Source organism: Mastigoproctus giganteus, chromosome 1 (genome assembly GCF_048544385.1).
Source record: "Mastigoproctus giganteus isolate SK-2022 chromosome 1, ASM4854438v1, whole genome shotgun sequence".
In the NCBI taxonomy this organism is placed as follows: domain Eukaryota; kingdom Metazoa; phylum Arthropoda; class Arachnida; order Uropygi; family Thelyphonidae; genus Mastigoproctus; species Mastigoproctus giganteus.
The window spans coordinates 178632336-178651620 of NC_143575.1; the positions used below are offsets into that span (position 1 = coordinate 178632336).

At 36.4% G+C, this 19285-nt stretch overlaps 1 protein-coding gene across 1 annotated transcript in view; it reads right to left on the minus strand.

Moving 5' to 3' along the window:
- Nucleotides 1–19285, minus strand: part of LOC150091328 (uncharacterized) — a 693262-nt gene that overhangs the window by 151330 nt on the left and 522647 nt on the right. The window contains exon 27 of the mRNA XM_090375165.1: nucleotides 9037–9168. Coding sequence (XP_090231291.1) covers nucleotides 9037–9168 — 132 coding nt within the window. The remainder of the gene's footprint in view (nucleotides 1–9036; nucleotides 9169–19285) is intronic.

A 19285-nucleotide genomic window follows, 5' to 3' on the forward strand; every position in this document is an offset into this window, starting at 1 on the left:
TCCCACAGGGTTCAGTGATGGGCTTGTTGCCAACGTTCATTTATGATACTGATGAGGGTATACCAGGCTTATTGTGTAAGTTTGCAGATGATATAAAGATTGGCAGGGTAGTTATTGTTAGTACCAAGTAGGTAGGAATAGGTGAAGTTATGATACTGCAACATCTAGAAAAATTAGGCAGTGGGCTGAGAAGTTGCACATTGATTTCAACAATATTTTGTTGAACAAATACAAGGTACTTCATATGGGTAGTAGCAATCCTGGATTAAAATACCACCTGTGTGTGGTGCTACACTCAGGGTAGAGGATAATGAAAAAGACCTGGCAATAATTGTGCAGTCGGATGTAAAATTCTGAGCAGTGTAGAACAGGCTCTCAAGGCCAGCTCATGGAGTTTTTTTCCAATGATATATAGGAATTTTTCCAGTAGGTATAAGGAAGTGATTATCCTATTGTAAGACAATGGTTAGGCCACAAGATGAGTACTGCATACGGGTCTGGAAGCCTCATTTGTGGAAGGATGTGGATCTGTTGAAACAAGTGCAGAGAAGAACAGCACGATTAGTGATATGGAACAAAGCAGGTGCTCTTACTGGGGAAGATTTCAGTTCTGCAAAATGCAGTATCTAGAGACTAGGCACCTGAAAGGAGATCTGATTGGTGCTTCTTAAGGCTTTGAATGGATTGACACCATACCAATGGAATCTTTCCTCTTGCTCAGACTACACATATGACGGGACATAAATTCAAATTGAGGGTGGTTGAAGAATAGCTATGTGGAAATTTGCTTTCAGCTAGTGGGTAAATTATTGTTTGAATCAATTCAAGGAAGATGTAGACAAATTGTTAGAGGGATGAACAGGTGATACTAAGTGGTTTTTTTTTTTTTTTTTTTGGCTGATGCTGGATAAGCTTGCTTTCTTCATCACTTGTCACTACTAATATTATTTGTTCCTCTTTGATAAAAATTCAGCAGTCTAAATTCTAACTACTGACAGTGAATGTGTAATTAATTAAGCTATACATTTTATCTTTCTATAATTAAGGATAAATCAGGTAGAGTTTATTCTTTTAAAAAAAAATCCAATTTTTCTCATATGAGAAGACATTGTTGTTAGATTTGTTGGTGCATCAGCAACTTAGGCCATAATGCACTAATTACTGTCTGATATTTTCTTCGTTTTTCTTACGGGTGATAGGGGTTCAAGATAAGGTGATATTTATTTATCAATTTTAGGAAAAGAAAAATGTCATCCATGTTCTCTCGATCTCCTAGGACACACCGTAGTGTTAACTGATCGCAATTATGAAAATTAGAAGAAAAAAATGCTTTCCATTCTTTTTGATATTGTGGGCATTCTATGATGATATGCTTTACTGTTAATGGGCATAAACAATTACTGTATTGTGGAGGGTCACTGTTTGTTAGGAAAGTATGACCATACTTTCCTCACTGAGTATGACCAACGCGTAATCTGGCCAGGATGGTTTTTATACTTTCTGTTTCGTCTCAGGCTGGATTGCCACTGTTTAGGTTCTCTCTTGATTTCAAAAAGTTTATTATTTGTTTGATCTTTCCACATGCATGTCCACAGTTCTTTATATGTCTGTTTGATAAAGGACTTATGATCACTATAAGGAGTCCTGAAATTACATGGCATCACATTTGTAGCAATTTTAGCAGCTAAATCTGCCTGCTCGTTTCCTAGGATTCCAACATGTCCAGGGATTCAACAAAATATTATGAGCTGTCCATGTCCATGAAGTGCTAATAACTGTGCCCAAATTTTCTGTATCAGATGATGACTAGAGAAGGATTTGCACTGTAGAGCACTTAACAAGCCGGTATATATTATGGATTTAGCGTACAAGGCTTCTATTATAGTCTCTAGGGCTAGTAGAATACCATATAACTCTGAGGTATAAGTACTGCATTCTGATAGGAGTTGTCTGGAGATGGTGGCATTTGGTAGTATTACTTTATTACCAGTTTTGGATCCATCTGTGTATAGTTGAATGAAACTACTAAACTTGGTGGAGTGAGCCATATGTATTTGTCTAATGTTGATATTGGTGAAGTTATTCTTTCCCATTGCTGAAAATGTCTATCAATATGTACCGGAGGCAATTGCCATGGCTGAGTTTCCATGCTAGTGTCCTGAAGAGTACTAGAAAACTTCAGGCCTCAGCTTGTGATCAAAGCTTGAAGCCTAATACCAAATGGTTTGTTAAAACGCCGTTTAGTTTGATAGAGATTTCTCCATTTTGGCATGAAGAGGCATTGCCACATGGGATAATGTGGGAGACTGCTGATTTTGGCTGCATAATTTAGTAGTAGAACTTCTTGCCTAAGGCGTAACGGTGGTTCACAAGCTTCGGTATAGAGGATTAAGATTGGTGATGTACGAAAAGCCCCCAGTGCAAATCTTAGTGCACTGTGATGTACAGGATCGAGCCATTTCAATACACTTGGCCTGGCCAAGTCATATGCAGGAGACCCATAGTCTAACTGGGATCTGATTAGTGAGCGATATAGATGTAACAACACGTAATGATCTGCACCCCATGACATAGAAGAAATTACTCTGAGAAGATTTAGTTTTCTAAGACAACTTGTACGAATATGTTTTATATGTTCTAGGAAGTTTAATTTTTTATCAAGTATTAAACCACGAAATCTAATACTAGGTTGGAAAGAAATAGAATGAAAATCCAACTGAAGGTCTGGATCAGGATGTAAAGAACGTTTGCGATAGAAGTGCATAGCAGCCATTTTTGGTTTAGAAAGCCGATATCCATTATTTTTGGCCCAAGAGACTATTTTGTTAATGGTGCCTTGTAGTGTCTTTCAATACATCTCATCATATGAGAAGAAGTTCTCTGCAATGATACACGAGTTAACAAGTAAAATAAAAGTGATTTACAGGCTACATGGCAAAACTCATCTGTAAAAACACATGACAAATTAAATGAGCATGTCTTTATCCAGGTTAGCATCCATTTTAAGCAACACACTTGGACTTAGCAATTCAGTCCGCATTGTCTGGAATGCTAAGTCCAAACAAGAATGACAAGAGTCCTACACAGAGCACTGTGGAATAATGCAGCTATGACTGGAAGAAGTATAGAATTGGTGGATATACTTAAAAGTTAGCATTTAGCATTAGTAGAGGCATTTGATGCAAGAAAGCGAGCTTATGCAGCACAGCCAAAAAAAAAAAAAAAGTAAAATAAATAAATAAAAAATAACCACTTCCACTTCACCCCTCTGTTCGTTCGAAATACCTGTCCAGCTGAGCCTTAAACTTATTTAGGCTATCAACTTCCACGACAAGGGATGGAAGTCTGTTCCACCTACCAACCACACGCTGGCTAAAGGCAAATTTCCGCACATCTATCCTACATCTGTCTTTCCTCAATTTGAATTTATGCCCTCTCAGGTGATTATTCTGAGCAAGAGGAAGAATCCCATCAGCATTGAGCATGCTCAAACCATTCAAGGCCTTGTACACCTCTATCAGATCACTTCGCTGGTGCCTAGTCTCCAGACACTGTAATTTGCAAAACTTAAGCCTTTCTTCGTAAGAGCACCCCTTTGTTCCATTCACTAATCTTGTTGCCCTTCTCTGTACACGTTCCAGCAGCTCTACATCCTTCTTGAAATGAGGCCTCCAGGCCTGTATGCAGTACTCTAGGTGTGGCCTAACCATTGCCTTATACAAGGGAATAATAACCTCGTTATCCATGCTAGAAAAATTCCTATATATCATTGACAATACACCATGAGCTACTCTTGCAGCCCGTCTGCACTGCTCAGAGAACTTCATATCTGCCTGCACAACCACCCCCAGGTCCCTTTCATTCTCTACCACTGTCAGTGTAGTACCACAGAGTTGATACGTTGCTCTGGGGTTGCTGTTTCCCATATGTAGTACTTTACATTTGTCAATGTTAAACTTCATTTGCCACCTCTCAGCCCATCTGCTCAACCTTTCCAGATCCTGTTGCAGCAGCATAGTGTCAGTAGTGTCCTTGACAACCCTGCCAACCTTAGTATCGTCTGCAAACTTGGACATTAAGCTTGATATACCATCATCAATATCATTTATAAATACAGAAAAGAATAAAGGACCCAATACTGAACCCTGAGGGACTCCACTAATAACATTAGTCCACGATGAGCAGTGTCCATTGATTACCACTCTCTGTCTTCTCCCCCTCAACCACCCCTTTATCCATAGCAGCAATTTGCCTCCAATGCCTCCAAGTTGAAAGATACAGACAGATTGTAGGGAGGAAACAGGATGGTAGGAAGCAAGATCAAGAAAAACTGGAGATGCTTTAAGGCTGATTTATTTTAGGACAAAGGAAAGGAGAAGTGAAGCAGGCAAGCAGGTATATGAAGAAATGAAGGTGTAGATGTACAGAGAATAAGTGTTATAGAGTAATAGTGGTCAACTGTGGATAGGTACAGAGAAAATAATTGTAGTCAGTATGTATGACTACAGAGTTTGTGTGATAAAGAGATGAAGGAGAAATTCTGGCAAGACACGGATGGATTATTGCAGGATCTACATAAGAAGAAAGTGAGAGTGGGAGAGATAAATGGGTATGTAGGTAACAATAGGTGAGGTTATGAAAGAACACATGGAGGGCAGGAAATAGCAGGGACAAAGGCTTTAATATAAATAATGTATAATTAATAATCTCTCATTATTTGTTGATTTTATATTAACTGAAGTAGGCAAAACATGTATTTTCTGGTTAAGAGGATGTCTAAAAGTGACAAGAATAATAGAATGGGTTTCCTATGCTGAAATGCATAGAAATTTCTGAAGGAAGAGGTACAGAACATAAAATATGCAGAGAACATGAAACAGGTTGTTGAAGTCTAATAATGCAGATTTAATTAAAAGTTTTGTTAACTTTGTCAATGATAATAAAAAAATAGCAAATTTTGCATCTTTTGCATCTCCTTACCGTTACTTTTGCACCTCCTTACTCTAAGTGGATCTGTGCCAATTTGCTAAAGTTAGTGTTTTTGACAGAATTAAGAGTGGGACAACTGTCAAAATGCCAATCACACATTCAGCAATAGCCAGTAAAATTTGCCACTAATGATAAACTTGACTGGGTTTATCATTACTTATTGAGATTGGGTATAGTTAACTGCAAAGAACAGTAATATAAATAAAGCTGTTGAAGCATACTATTATTGACAATTATGACACTTGGAAAAGTTTACCCTTTTGAAAGGAGCCAAATAAACAGTTTTTTTTTTTTTTTTGGCTGGCAATTACACAGGGTTGTTAAATTATAGCAGATTCATGCTGTTCATATGATTCTATACAATTTAAAAAGATATTAGCAACTTAGGTAGAACCAGGGATAACAATATTTGTCTCTAAGTTTAACATAAGCTCAAACCTCAGAGTTGAATATTCGACTTTGGCCTTTAGTGAAAGCAGAATGATCCCTATGACTGAAAATTGAATGAAGTATAGCATAAGAATTTTATTTGATTTCAACTACTGCTGTAATATTTGTCTGTAGTGCTATAGACAAAGGCATTATCATTACATTTTTGTTGTACAGGCAACTCCATATAACAAGTTACTTCTACAACACGGTTTAGCTCCAAACCTTATATAATGCAGTTTTGCTCACAGTTAGAGAATTGTGGCAAACCTTGCATAACATGGTATTTTTTAGATTTTGTGCAGGGGAAACCCTGCTATTAAGTTGGATGTAATTTTTCAACATTTCCATTCTTTTTTTTTTAATCCCCCGCTGTTGACTCGTTATCAATATGCAAAAAAAAAAAAAAAAAAACAATGTTAGGTTTGTGCTATTGGACTTGTGCTTGTTTAAGACCATAAAAAATTGTGACTTTGAAGCTTGCAGTTTGTGACTTTTAAGAAATTGGTAAGATTATTTTGGTTTTCATTTGATCGGTTATAAATTTTTCCGGGTATGTATTACTAAACTTTGTTCTTCAGGACCTTATTGGAATATTTCTTTGTTGTGAATTATATTCCAGGCCTTAAATAGTATGATATGACTAGTGAAGAAGTTTAAGAACTACTGGTAGAAAAAGAGGCTGGCAAAGCAGATTTGGTGGAAATGGCATTGGAGGTAAACCAAATCAATTCAGAGGATGATAGCACAGATGCAAATTCAGAAGTTCGAAATTGTGCACTAAAAAGCATACAGGAAGGCATAAACTTAGCCAAGCAATTAGAATCTTATTTTTTGAATGCAGATCTTTCGACTGAAAGGAGCACAAAGTTAAAAAGGGAGCTTCAAACATGCTTAGCTCCATACCATGAAATTTACAAAGATCTATCAAACAAACCTAGATTACTGATTTTTTAGAGTAGAAGATACACAAAAGCTAGAGGGTATGCAAAAAAACAACTCAGCAACGTCAACTTGGCAATCGCAACTCAGGGACAAAAATAATTTTCTTTTCAAAAATTATTTTGAAAAGAAAATTATATAAATGTTTTCATTTAGGGTTATAAATTTATTAATGGAAATTTGTTAAGTCAAATATATTATTGCAATATGTTATTTATTAAAACACATGTTTATTAGAAGAGAATTTATTGCATAGTTAAGTATATATCTTTGAATTTTTTTAATAATCCTGGAAAATAAACTATAAATTATATAATAAAACAACAAATCCTTTAATTTTTTAATCCATATTGTAGTTGTAGGATGTACCATGAAGATATTCTATATTTTGCCAATTTATTTATCTTATTTAAAATCCGGCGGTCAGCTTCTTCAGAGCATGTTCGTTTCCATGGACATTCATGGCCGGCAATAATTCTTTCAAAATCTATATCATAAGTTGTTTGAATTTCCTTAACTTATCTATAAAAATCCACAAAGTAGGGTGAGCAATACTGCTACCAAAGGCTAACTGTAGTTTGCAATGGCAAGTTTCAGCCAAATTGTTTGTTCTACTGCTTTTACTTAATGTTCATTGGTATAAGGACCAAATATTGGAGGGAAATGTTATTTGTTTGTTTGTTATTTAATTTTTAGGAGCATTAGCAACTAAGGCCATATTGCTCCAGGGATATGCGGTGGTCATTCCCTGACCTTTCCGCATCCTCCGTATTCGGTGGTCACGGGCTTGAACCCCGGTCTAATCAAGAAGCGTGTGCTATGCACTGCTGCTCCTGCCCACCTGGCTATGGAGGCGCCAAAAGGGAAATGTTGGTGCAGCTGTCACCTATAAGATGTCCTATATACATATTGGTAAATCATTCTAAAATTGGTTCAAACTCTTCTGGTAAATAAGGTGCCTCCGTAGCCAGGTGGGAAGGAACAGCAATGCATAGCACATGCTTCTTGATTAGACCGGGGTTCGAGCCCATCACCACCAAATACGGAGGATGCGGAAAGGTCAGGGAATGACCACCGCATATCCCGGTGCAATATCGCCTTAGTTGCTAATGCTCCTAAAAACCAAATAACAAACAAACAACAACAAACTGGTAAATAATTTTCTAGACTTGCATGAATGTAAGTGAAAAGCCTAATAAACTATATTATTAATTTCATGTGGTATATAAGAATGGTATTAATATAATAATAACCTTAATGTAAAACAACCACCTAGTGTCTGAGAACAGGATTGTTTACTCGAAAAGTGTCTATAGTCAGGAATTTCTCTCTCTCATTCATATTTTTTTATGTTAAAAATTTAATGAAACACTGAAATTTAATATATCTCATCAACTTTGTGAATATAAATAGCTAATAAACTTTTTAATAGCAATCATAATAGCAATAGCAATCTTTAAAATAGCAATCATAATCACAAGAAAATATTTATTATTCATGAAATAAATTTAACAGAAAAGTTTTTATTATAATTTTTTTACCGAGTTTACCGTCACTGAGTTGACCATTGCTGAGTTACAATCGTCGAGATGACCATGTCTGAAATCTAGATGCTGCAGAAGAAAGTTCAGAAGTTGAAGATATTCTGCAATGGAGAAAACGTTCTGGTTTGAATGTGCTTAGCAATGATGAAGAGGAAGAAAATTAAATGATTGTACTTATTTGACATCTAAAAGGGTGGTTCAATCAAGAATCGCCCTGACCTATCTGCAGAGGGTGCTAGCCTGTTGATTCTTGGCACAGGTTTTAGTCCTCCTCTACATAATCACTGTGCAGATTTACACATTTTTCCCCATCGATGGATGAGGCTATGGATACTGTTTTTGTAGAAGTGGCGAGGTTGGTCTTTGAACTATGATTCTGTTGCAGAAATGAGTGTCTCGTCGTCAGGGAAGTGGGTCCCCCAAAGAAATTATTTAAGGGAAGGAAACAAGAAGTCCAATGGTGCAAGATCGGGTGAATAGGCTGGATGGGGCAGTATTTCATATCCAAAAATGACCGCTTGTGTTTTTGCAATTTCAGAAGTGTAGACTGGGGCATTGTCTTGAAGCATTCTCACACCTTTGGACAGCATGCCACACCTACATGTTTTGATTTTCTACCATAATTTTGTGAGTAAGTTGGCAAAATAGGTACCTTTAATTGTTCTACCTTTTGGCAGGTAATCAGTCATTATTACACCTTTCTCATTCCAAAACACTGTCAGCAAGACCTTTCCTGCTGATGCTTGGACCCTTGCCTTCTTGGGGAGGGGAAACCATGATGTTGCCAACCATGATCTTACTTTAAGGGTCGAAATGGTGTATCCAACTTTCATCCTGAGTGATTAGTCTTCCTCATTTTTTTTGGCACAGGGCTAACAACTCTTGTGATTTCTGTTGTCGATCAGTCTTCAATTTCAGGAGTTGGTCATGAAGGTTGGTGAAGATTAGTGTGGGCTCTGTTGAAACAGAGCCCACACTAATCTTCACCTCCTGGAACAATTCATGCACAAATATCTGGTGATCTTCCGATTGAAACAGTAAAACTAGATTGTATTAAAAACTAGTGAGTATTGACAAAAAAAATAAAATAAAATAAATAAGATGCTACAAGTAAAAAAATTGGCTTACTTACAAAACACTACTACCAGATATGGAGTATTGTCAATAAGACGATCTAGCATATCTTTGTTCACAGTTTCAATGGTATCTTCTGATCTTGAATGAATAAGCCATTGCAAAACTTCTTCTTCTGCTGACAAATCTCCTGAAATTAGTAATATTAAAATTCATATTATTAGATTATTTATTTAACTCTTGTATGCACATTTCTCAAGGTCATTTCAACTACATTTCAAATAATGTGTTCGTTTATGTACAAACTGTCCTGAAAGTTTTCCCATACATACTACCACATCTTCTCTGTTTCTAACTAATAGTAGACATTTTTAATAGAGGCAGCATGAAAATAGCTCTGAAAACTGGAGAAGGAGGAGGATATTGCACCTGTTGTTTGATTATGGCTTACAAACTGAGTTAAATAATGCATAAAAAGATGTAGAAGATATTATTGCTTTAATCAAAAAAATTAAGTTTTTTTTATGCCTTTTTTGGAATTTTTTTTTTTTAAATTCTGGTTTGTTTGATTTTTGACTAATTTTATTCTAGTGCTGGGCAATCAAGTCAAAAAAAAAAAAAAGAAAAAAAAAGTTAATATTTAAAGAAAAAAATATTTTAAATCATTCAGACATTTTCATTTTTACAAAATATTCCCCAATTTTATGAAGAAACTTGCTCCAGGGTGACTGACTGAAACATTTGGCAAATTCACTTTCAAAAGGTTTAAATCGGTGATTATCATTATTAGTCATGTGGTGCAAGGAAGCCTGAGACTTTCGCTGCACCAGGCAAAAAAAAAAAAAAAAAAATTCTGAGTTAGCCTGAGAGAGAGAGGGGGGGGAGTAAAAGATCATCAAGAAAGAGAAGAATGATGATATCCAGCTCAGGACCCTGGGTGTGCCAAGCCCATACTCACCAGATGTGAGCCCCTAGAGGGATTTTGCTACAGGGACCATGTAAGGTCCACTGACTACTTTCATTTAGTCTCAGCTCTCTTGGAAAAGTAATAGTATAGCAGACACGTGAACATTTGAGGAATGTGCCTGGCTATAATAATTTTGTCCATTAGTTCCAAAATAAAAATAATAGAGGTTATACAGTGAAACTTCCCTTTAACAGACAGCCATGGGGAACGAGAATGTGTCCGTTAGAGAGAAGTGTCCACTAACAAGAAGTCTGAGGGAGAAAAAAAAAAAAGAAAGATAGAAAAATCGTTAAACATTTAATGTAAAATTAAATTAAAATATATACAGATTCTGAACAATATTTTTGTAAATAATATACAATTACATACACAAGAGATAAAGAAAAATCGTTAGACGTTTAATGTAAAATTAAATTATATACAGATTTTGCAGAATATTTTTGTAAATAATATACATACAATTGTGCTATGCATATTATGACTTTATCTTAAGAAAAATACATACAGTAATCACTTATTTTCTTCTGCACCTTCTTCCGGCTGATAATTTTGTTTTCGACATTTGTTTGGAGTGAAGAAACCATCGAAAGTCCTTCAGTATCTTCTTCAGCGGCGAAAAACATTTTTAAACGATTGATTTGTATGAACGCTTCTTCTATTTTCATCGGTGGTTCGTCGTTAATATGTTCTTCGATAGAATGACCTCCTTCCATTTCTTCATCCTCATGAGGAACTTCTTGAAAAATATCGATGATAATGTTGTTGATATCTAGAGCACCATCTTCTGTAGTGAGGTTCGAGTCTATATCTTTGTAGCCAGGGTTACTTGTAGCGGAAGTATCGTATATTATCAATAAATGTTGAAGTTCTTGTTCTTCTTGGTGCTCCACATTGCTGTTCACAACTTCAATTTTTGCGTTTGAGAAGCCAGACTTTACAAAACAGTTCACGACAGTTTGTTTTCTAATTGCGTTTACTGAAGAGGAAATCCATTGAATCGCATCTAGGATGCTGAGTTTCTTTGCAAGGTCACTCGCACATGTTACATCGTTCATGTTTGCAATGAGATGTCTTAAAACACGTTTTCTGTAGTGAAGTTTAAAATTTTTTATTATCCCTTGATCCAAGGGCTGACGCTCTGTGGATGTGTTTGGTGGCAGAAAAATGATTTGAATGATACAATTCAATGTGTGGGTGAGATGCAGCATTATCCACGAAAAGAATAATTTTTCTGTTTTGACGAATCATGTTTTGGTTAAAGTGACTTATCCATTCGCTCATGATATCTCGTGTCATCCACGCTTTTTATTAGACTTCCAGTCAACATTCAAAAGATTCAACTTTATGCCCTTGAAACAACGAGGATTTTGTAGTACAGTCAAGCGTTCCTTAGAAATTTTTCCGCCCTGGCACTTTCCGTTTTTTAGACTCATTGTTTTTTCAGGAAGAGCTTTAAAAAACAACCCTGTTTCGTCACAGTTGTAAATATCCTTAGCTTCAAAATCACAACATAAATCTTCCAATTTGACGGTCCACTCTGTTACAACCCCAGTATCAACAGATCCACCTTCACCACTTATGGTTTTCCAAGAAATTTTATGCCGAGTTTTGAACTTGTCTAGCCATCCCACAGAAGCTTTGAACTCATTTACTCCCATAGATTTCGCAACCTCCAAAGCCTTTTCCCTAATAATAGGCCCATTAATGGGAATTTTTTTAGTACGTACGCGACAAAACCACTCATACGTAACATTGTCAATTTGAAGTCCAACAGTTTTCGGGAATGATTTTTGAACCTGATCATTTACATTTTGCCAAAATTGTTTGAGCAGTTCATTTTTTTTTTTCTTTAGGATGTCGCTTACCTGCGTCTTTCCGATTTTGATTTTGCAGTGAGATTGGGGCACCTCCGTAGCCAGGTGGGAAGGAGCAGCAGCAGTGTGTAGCACACGCTTCTTGATTAGACCAGAGTTCGAGCCCGTCACCACCAAATACGGAGGATGCAGAAAGGTCAAGGGAATGACCACCTCATATCCCGGAGCAATATGGCCTTAGTTGCTAATGCTCCTAAAAAAAACCAAAATAACAAATAACAAAGCAGCGAGATTGCGAACACTAATTTTTTTGCCGATCATACGCATTAACGAGTTTGACTTTATCTTTTAAAGTTAAATATTTACGAGAAGACATTGTGCACTTCACACAACACTGAACAAAACTGAATACTGAAACTCAAAAGACGAAAGGCCGAAAAAATCCCCCCCCCCCATGCACACACCGAATCATCAGAAGTTTTGCACGTGCCTTAAAATTCTTGAAAAAGGGTTTAGAACCGCGACGTAAACCTTGATAAAATTCAGAGAATTGGAAATAGAAAATAAACACACGATTGAGGCAATACGTGGAAGAAACGTTCCTAGAAAATGGGACGTGAGCTCGCCCGCTGTCCGTTATGGGGAGATCAAATTAAGTGCTAATCTAAACGAAACAGTGCAGATTGCCTGTCCGCGTCCGTTACAGAGAATGTCCGCTAGACGGAAGCTGAAAACACGTTAAAACCAATAGAGGAGAGTTGGGGAATTTGAAAATGTCCGTTGTAGAGAGATGTCCGTTCTCTCTCACTGTATAGCTATACAGTGAGAAGTTTCACTGTATAGCTATACATTACACTATCATTCTAATAACCACATTATTGTAGCTAATCTGAATAGATTTAAATTCAAAATTTTTCTTATCAAACAATACCCTTTTATGTAATGATGCAATACATAAAGTGACAGTCATCGCAGAATTATGATTACCTACTAATGCAAATTTGGAGGCCAATGAAGACAGGTAATAATCTTCACTGTTCCACAAACCATGTGCACAGTGGAGGCCCAATGACATGCCACATTATTGGCTTAGAAGATCACATTTCTGTCCAGGGAAAAAAATGCAACATGCCAGGGTGCACATGATTTCCTAAGAACTGCTAGTAGAATTACTCTCCAAAATAGGATCAGTGAATGTCAGATACATACTTTGTGGTGTGGCAGTGACCCCAATCCCATTACTTACAGTACAGTTCTTGAACATACCAACAGACGGCACTCCTCTCAAGATTTCACCTGATACATCAAAAATGAAAAATGGGATATATTTACACAGCACATATAAGTCATTAAAGCTGAGCAACAGACCAGACTATTAGCACTTCCAGCCGAAACCCAGGCACTGGAAGGACAAAAACTGATACTTGAGACCTGCGATGCTGCCGTCCCTAGACAGAAGAGACAACCTGTGTTCCTTGGAGGACAGAAAAATTTACTGCGCAGAGAAGATTGATGAGGACTTCATAGGCTGACTCATGGTCAATATATTAAATAAGATCTACAAAGAAAACAGAAGGATATATAACAGAATGATCTACCATGAAAAATGTTCTGACTGGGAAAGGCTTGTTGAGAGGAACTGTAACTCAGACCCATGGGGACTAACCTATAGGATCATCATTGAGAGACCCTAGGGGCTCACATGTGGTGAGTATGGGCTTGGCACACCCAGGGTCCTGAGCTGGATATCATAATTCTTCTTTTTCTTGGTGATTCCCTTCTACTTCTCTCTTTCTCTCGGGGTAATTCAGAATTTTTTTTTTTTTTTTTTTGGCTGGTGCAGCACAAGCCTCAGGCTTCCTTGCACCATGTTGCTAATAATAATAACAATAAGCTCCACCCAGGGGAGGTCTACTCGTCCATCTGAGATAGAAACAATGCTGAGACCCTCTCATGGAAACAATCAGCTTCTAAGATTCTGGTTTCCATCATTTACCAGGATGATAGGAGAAAAGAATAAAACATCTGGGCTGACATGCGTATTGATGACCTTGCCTATCAAGGAAGAAACTTTGACAGAGAGGAAATTGAAAATGCAATAGCTACAACTAAATCTGGCAAATGCCCAGGCTTCTACATCAGCATGTCAGAGAAGCTACAAGCTACAGACTAAATTGAAGTCAAAGTAATCAAAAAGCTTTGGTTGTTGTCTCCAGCTATACTGCAAAATCTTTTCAACTCTTGCCTGCAAGATGGAGTCCTCCCCACCATCTGGAAGTGTGCTTATCTTAAAATTCTCCACACATTTTCACTTTATGAAACCATACTGTTGATGAAAATTTACAAACCATCTTGAACTTGCAAAAATTGGGCTTAACTTCCTTATCTTCACATTCTTTTAGATCATTATAAAGGTTATGAGCTTGCACTAGGCTAATTATTTGGTCACTTATTTAGCAAGCATTTTTTTCATGCATTCCATCAAATTTGACCGAGCATACATTGACTTTTGTGCAGTCACGGGCACACCACTCTTTACACTTTCTTTGATTTTATCAGCACTATCCTATCTCGAATAGTACATAATGTACTCTTACTCAGACTTAGAGCATGTTTAATGCATGCCATGCTCTCACCTTGTTCACAGTGCTTAAGCACTTCCAGTTTCATTTCAAGTGAAATCAATTTCCTTGAATGCTTACCATCAAGTTCCACTAGAATTACAAGGACGTTTACTAGCCATAAGGGCAATAATAAAAACAAAATAAGTAAAAATAAGCACAAAAGAAAAAAATTATGCACTTCGAATAGACGATCAATTGACAATCTTCAGCAAAACAAAATAGGAAAATGGCAGGCTATCATGCTGGCCTCTCATGGTGCTTTCCATAAATATGGTTGCCACGCATTATTTTAATTTGCGTAATTTAAAGACGTGTAAATTAAAAAGTCACTTTATATTAATATATAAATAACAATAAAATAACACTAATATATATGAAAATTCTTAACAAATAGGTTTTATTAAACTCATATACCGGGGGGGGGCTCAATATATGTTGTAGTTACGTCCCTAAAAAGCACGACTTATAATGAAACAATGTATATCGGACATCGAATCAATATATTATTGGGAGATATGTTCCTGACCAATTTAAAAAATTGAATTTATGTAGAAGTGTACAGGCATATGAATAGGAAATACTTATTTTATTTACACTAAATCGTAATACAGTATAATTTATTGTAATTGCTAATAATAATTAGAAAATACACTATGAAATTATTAATAAAACATAAAAATAAATTTTTTTTATTATTCTTCCTATTACAATTGCTCCTCATCAGCACTTGAAGTTGCTGCAACTGTAGCTGAGGTTCCTGATGCTTCTGTGACTAGCTTCAAGGTTGAGGTTCTCTGACTTTTTTCTTGAAGAAGGAGTCTGCATCATAAATCTCATGATAGCAAGACAAACTATTATTTATGAGTCAGGTTACCTTAGCAGACCGATCAGGCAGATGATCACAACTCTGCAGAATGTCTGTTAATTCATCAGCAAGGCTAAAAACACGCCTAAGATTCTTTGTTGTTAAGTTGTTTTCTTCTGTTGGGCCCGTGTCTTCATCTTCCATGGTCTCTTCATCAAATGCCTGCTTATTCAGTTCAGCCACTTCTTCATTAGTTAACAGCTGTGAGTGCAACTCAAGCAGCTCTTTAACATCCTCCTCCTCGACATTATCAAAAACTTGCCTTGCCAAAGACACCAGTTCCCCATGCACAGCTTCAGGATAAATGTTCTTCCAAACACTGTTCATACACCTAACTGTTACTTCATTCCATGACTCACCAATAATGTACACTGTATCCTTGATGTTAAAGCTCTTCCAAAACTCCTGAACAGTTGGTTTGCCTTCACCATCAGTCTCATGGATTAGCTTTCTAAATGTTTGTTAAATAGTAAGTTTAAAATTTGCTATGACACCTTGGTCCATATGCTGAATGAGTGAGGTAGTTAGTGGTGGCAGAAACACAACTTTGATGTTTGAACACAAAGCTTCAAATTCAATGTCATGGGCTGGGGCATTATCCAACAACAGAAGAATCTTAAATGACAAATTTTCATGTTGGCAATAAAGTTTTAGTTCAGGAACGAGACTTTCTACAAACCAATCATGGAAGATTTGCTTTGTAATCCAAGCCTTTCGCTGGGATTTCCAGGTTGCAGCGAGGAGAGATTTCACATAATTTGTCATGGCCCTAGGATTCTCACTGTGATACACAAGTAGTGACTTAAGCTTCTTTCCTCTATTTTCATTCCCCCCCCCCCAAGCAAAAGTGTTAAGCAGCCTTTGGAGACCTTAAACCCTGGAACGCTTTTTTCGTGGATTGAAATGAGTTTTAGATGGCATTCTCTTCTAGTAGAGGCCAGTTTCATCCAAGTTAAAAACTTGTCTAGAATCATAACCTTCTTCCTCTAGACAAATTCATAATTACATACTGTATATAAAATGTAAAAATATATACAGTAGGTATCATAAATTTAAATACAAAAGGGAAAGAGAAGATTCGAGGAAAATATAAATGTATATTGAGTTTACCGTCCCTAATTAATCAAAGACGCGTATGCGAAATGATGTATGTCAGCACAATGTATATCGAGGACCCTCTGTATAATACAAGCTCAATACTACACTAATTTGCTAATTTCATAGTCATTTTCATGATGTGAAGATGTTCTTATATCCTCACATAGCATTTATAGTCTGAAGATAGGGTTCAGCAAGAATGCTGAAATGTCACTCATCTACTAACAAATTAGTATAGTATTGAGTTTGTATTATATATGAGCTTAATAAAACGTATTTGTTAAGAATTTTCATGTGGTATATATAGTGTTATTTTATTATTATTATATTATTTTTATATATGTTTTAAGGAAGCAACAGAGTAAGATATTAATAATAAAAATAATAATAATGGTTTATGGACCTGGGTCACTGCTATATGCAGAAAGTACCCAACGACTATAATTACAGTACTAGCATTACTAGTACGATAACGTTAGCACATTACCTTTCACGACTACTAACTTATATATTCAACCCCAAGGGCTCAACATTTGGTGAGTATGGGCTTGGCACACCCAAGGTCCTGAGATGGATATCATCATTCTTCTCTTTCTTGGTGATTCCTTTCTACTTCTGACTCTCTCTCTCTCTCTCTCTCTCTCAGGGTAATTCAGAACATTTTTTTTTAAAAATATATATGGGTATTCAATATAACCCCTTAAAGAGTTTTGCATATATAATGAGTTTTACGTATGAAAAGAGGTATACAGTTGATGAAATGGTTTCAGTGAATGGAAGTTTAATAAATCAGGTATGACATATGCACCTAAAAATGCAAAGCAGTATTAAAGGATGCAAGAGTATTGACATACTGAATTAAGTATACATAAATGGATGTGAAAGTTACACTAAGTGCCAGTAACTAGAAGGGTGAGGAAAGTAGAAAAAGAAGTGTAGTAGATTTGTGAAAGGTGAAAGAATGTTAATATCTTAGAGGTTATGATGAATTAAGAAAATTATGGGCTGAATTGCCAAGCCAATATAAAGTGGGTGAACTGTAAAGTAAAATTAATACATCAAAATACTAATAAAATGCAAATGGTATAGCTGTCGTTGTTGTTATTTGGTTTTTAGGAGCATTAGCAACTAAGGCCATATTGCTCCGGGGATGTGCGGTGGTCATTCCCTGACCTTTCCGCATCCTCCGTATTTGGTGGTGACGGGCTCGAACCCCGGTCTAATCAAGAAGCGTGTGCTACACACTGGTGCTCCTTCCCACCTGGCTACGGAGGCGCCACAGGGTATAGCTGTCATCTGATATGGGGGGGGGAAACATTTTTATTAAATGGTCTAATATAGGTAATGCAAAAATGCTTGATCTGATGTCAGCAAACATAAATATTGATACATGATCAGGTATTTAATCAGGGGACTACACCTGACCATGTATCAGGAACTGGGTTTCTATACCTGTCCATAGTAGTAGAAGAAAAGAGAAAGGCCAAAAAAGCAACGAAAATGAAATTAGCACTTTCTAATACAGTGTGAACAAGGTAGTCCCAATGCAGTGTAATTTATTTAGGTAAAAATAAATAAGTATCGAGTTGGGATAAAAATGGTTAATATCAATGTTTAATATAAATATGTAGAATTTAGTTTAGGATTTAATTTTGTATAGATAGGAAATCAAAGTATTTTAAAAATAGATTTAGAACAAGCAAATGATATAAGGGCGAGGTATTAAATTGAGGAGGTGGAAGGGAAAAAGGAGTATTTTAAATAAATAAAGACGAAAAATAGCAATAGAAGTAGGATAGTAGGAATGTTCATGTCACCCTCGTATTACACTAATAGTTTAACAAACAAGAAGAATTTTAGAATTAAACAGCAGAAAGATAAAAAGCATAGAAAAAGTCATTAAATAACACTAAGCTTGCTGGGTTGCGAAGCCCAACCTTATAGTAAGGGCTCTAGCATTTGTAAGCATTAGTATAAAAGGGAGTTAATACCAAATGCTTGTATTGAAAGGAAAAATGTATCAAAACATGCCGAGAAATGAATCTAAAATGAAACCAAAAGTATGTAACGTATATTATTTTGAATTTCTTCACAGCTTACTATTAAGTCCGCTTCACTGCTATAAACTGCTTTATCATTGTTGTTATCAATTGGTTGAAGCCTGCATGCATTCATTTTTACTTTACTGAATTTGTGCACTTCATCTCCCCACCAGCTCATTTTCACTTCGCATTTCTTGAAATATTCCAGGTATCGCACACTTTCACAATCTTATCATACTTTCGGTTTTGTTTTAGATTCGTTTCTCGGCATGTTTCGACACATTTTTCCTTTCAATACAAGCATTTGGTATTAGCTTCCTTTTATTCTAATGCTTACAAATAGTGTTATTTAATAACTTTTTCTATGCTTTTTATCTTTCTTTTTTTTTTTTTTTTTTTTATGAGAACCCCAAACACGAGAGGTATTATAACCTATAGTACTTAGTACCGTGCTTGGGTTGGAGGTTGAGAAGACGAAAGAAGATATTTGTTGATATTGGACTTGAACTTCTGTAGATTGTAATTTTCAGGAAATACGTATGAAGGAAGGTTGTTCCAGAAAACAGCAGTTGAATGAATAAATGAGGAAGATGAAAAGTTGGTTCTGTGGGTTTGAAGTTGGACAGTAAATGGATGTTGGCTGGTGGCGGCACGTGTTCGGACTCTTTTGAAAGAGAGAGAGGGAATTATAGAAGCCAATTCAGAAGAACAGTGCCCATGAAAGTATCTGTAGAAGAGGCATGCAGCAGAAACAGTGCGTCTATGAGAAAGCGAGTGGAGAGACTCTGTTAGAGATGAATCATTAATTAACCTAACTGCCCTCTTCTGAGTGGAATCAAGAAGCCTGAGAGAGGTTTTGGGGGCACCACCCCAGATGTGGGAACAATATTCCATGGC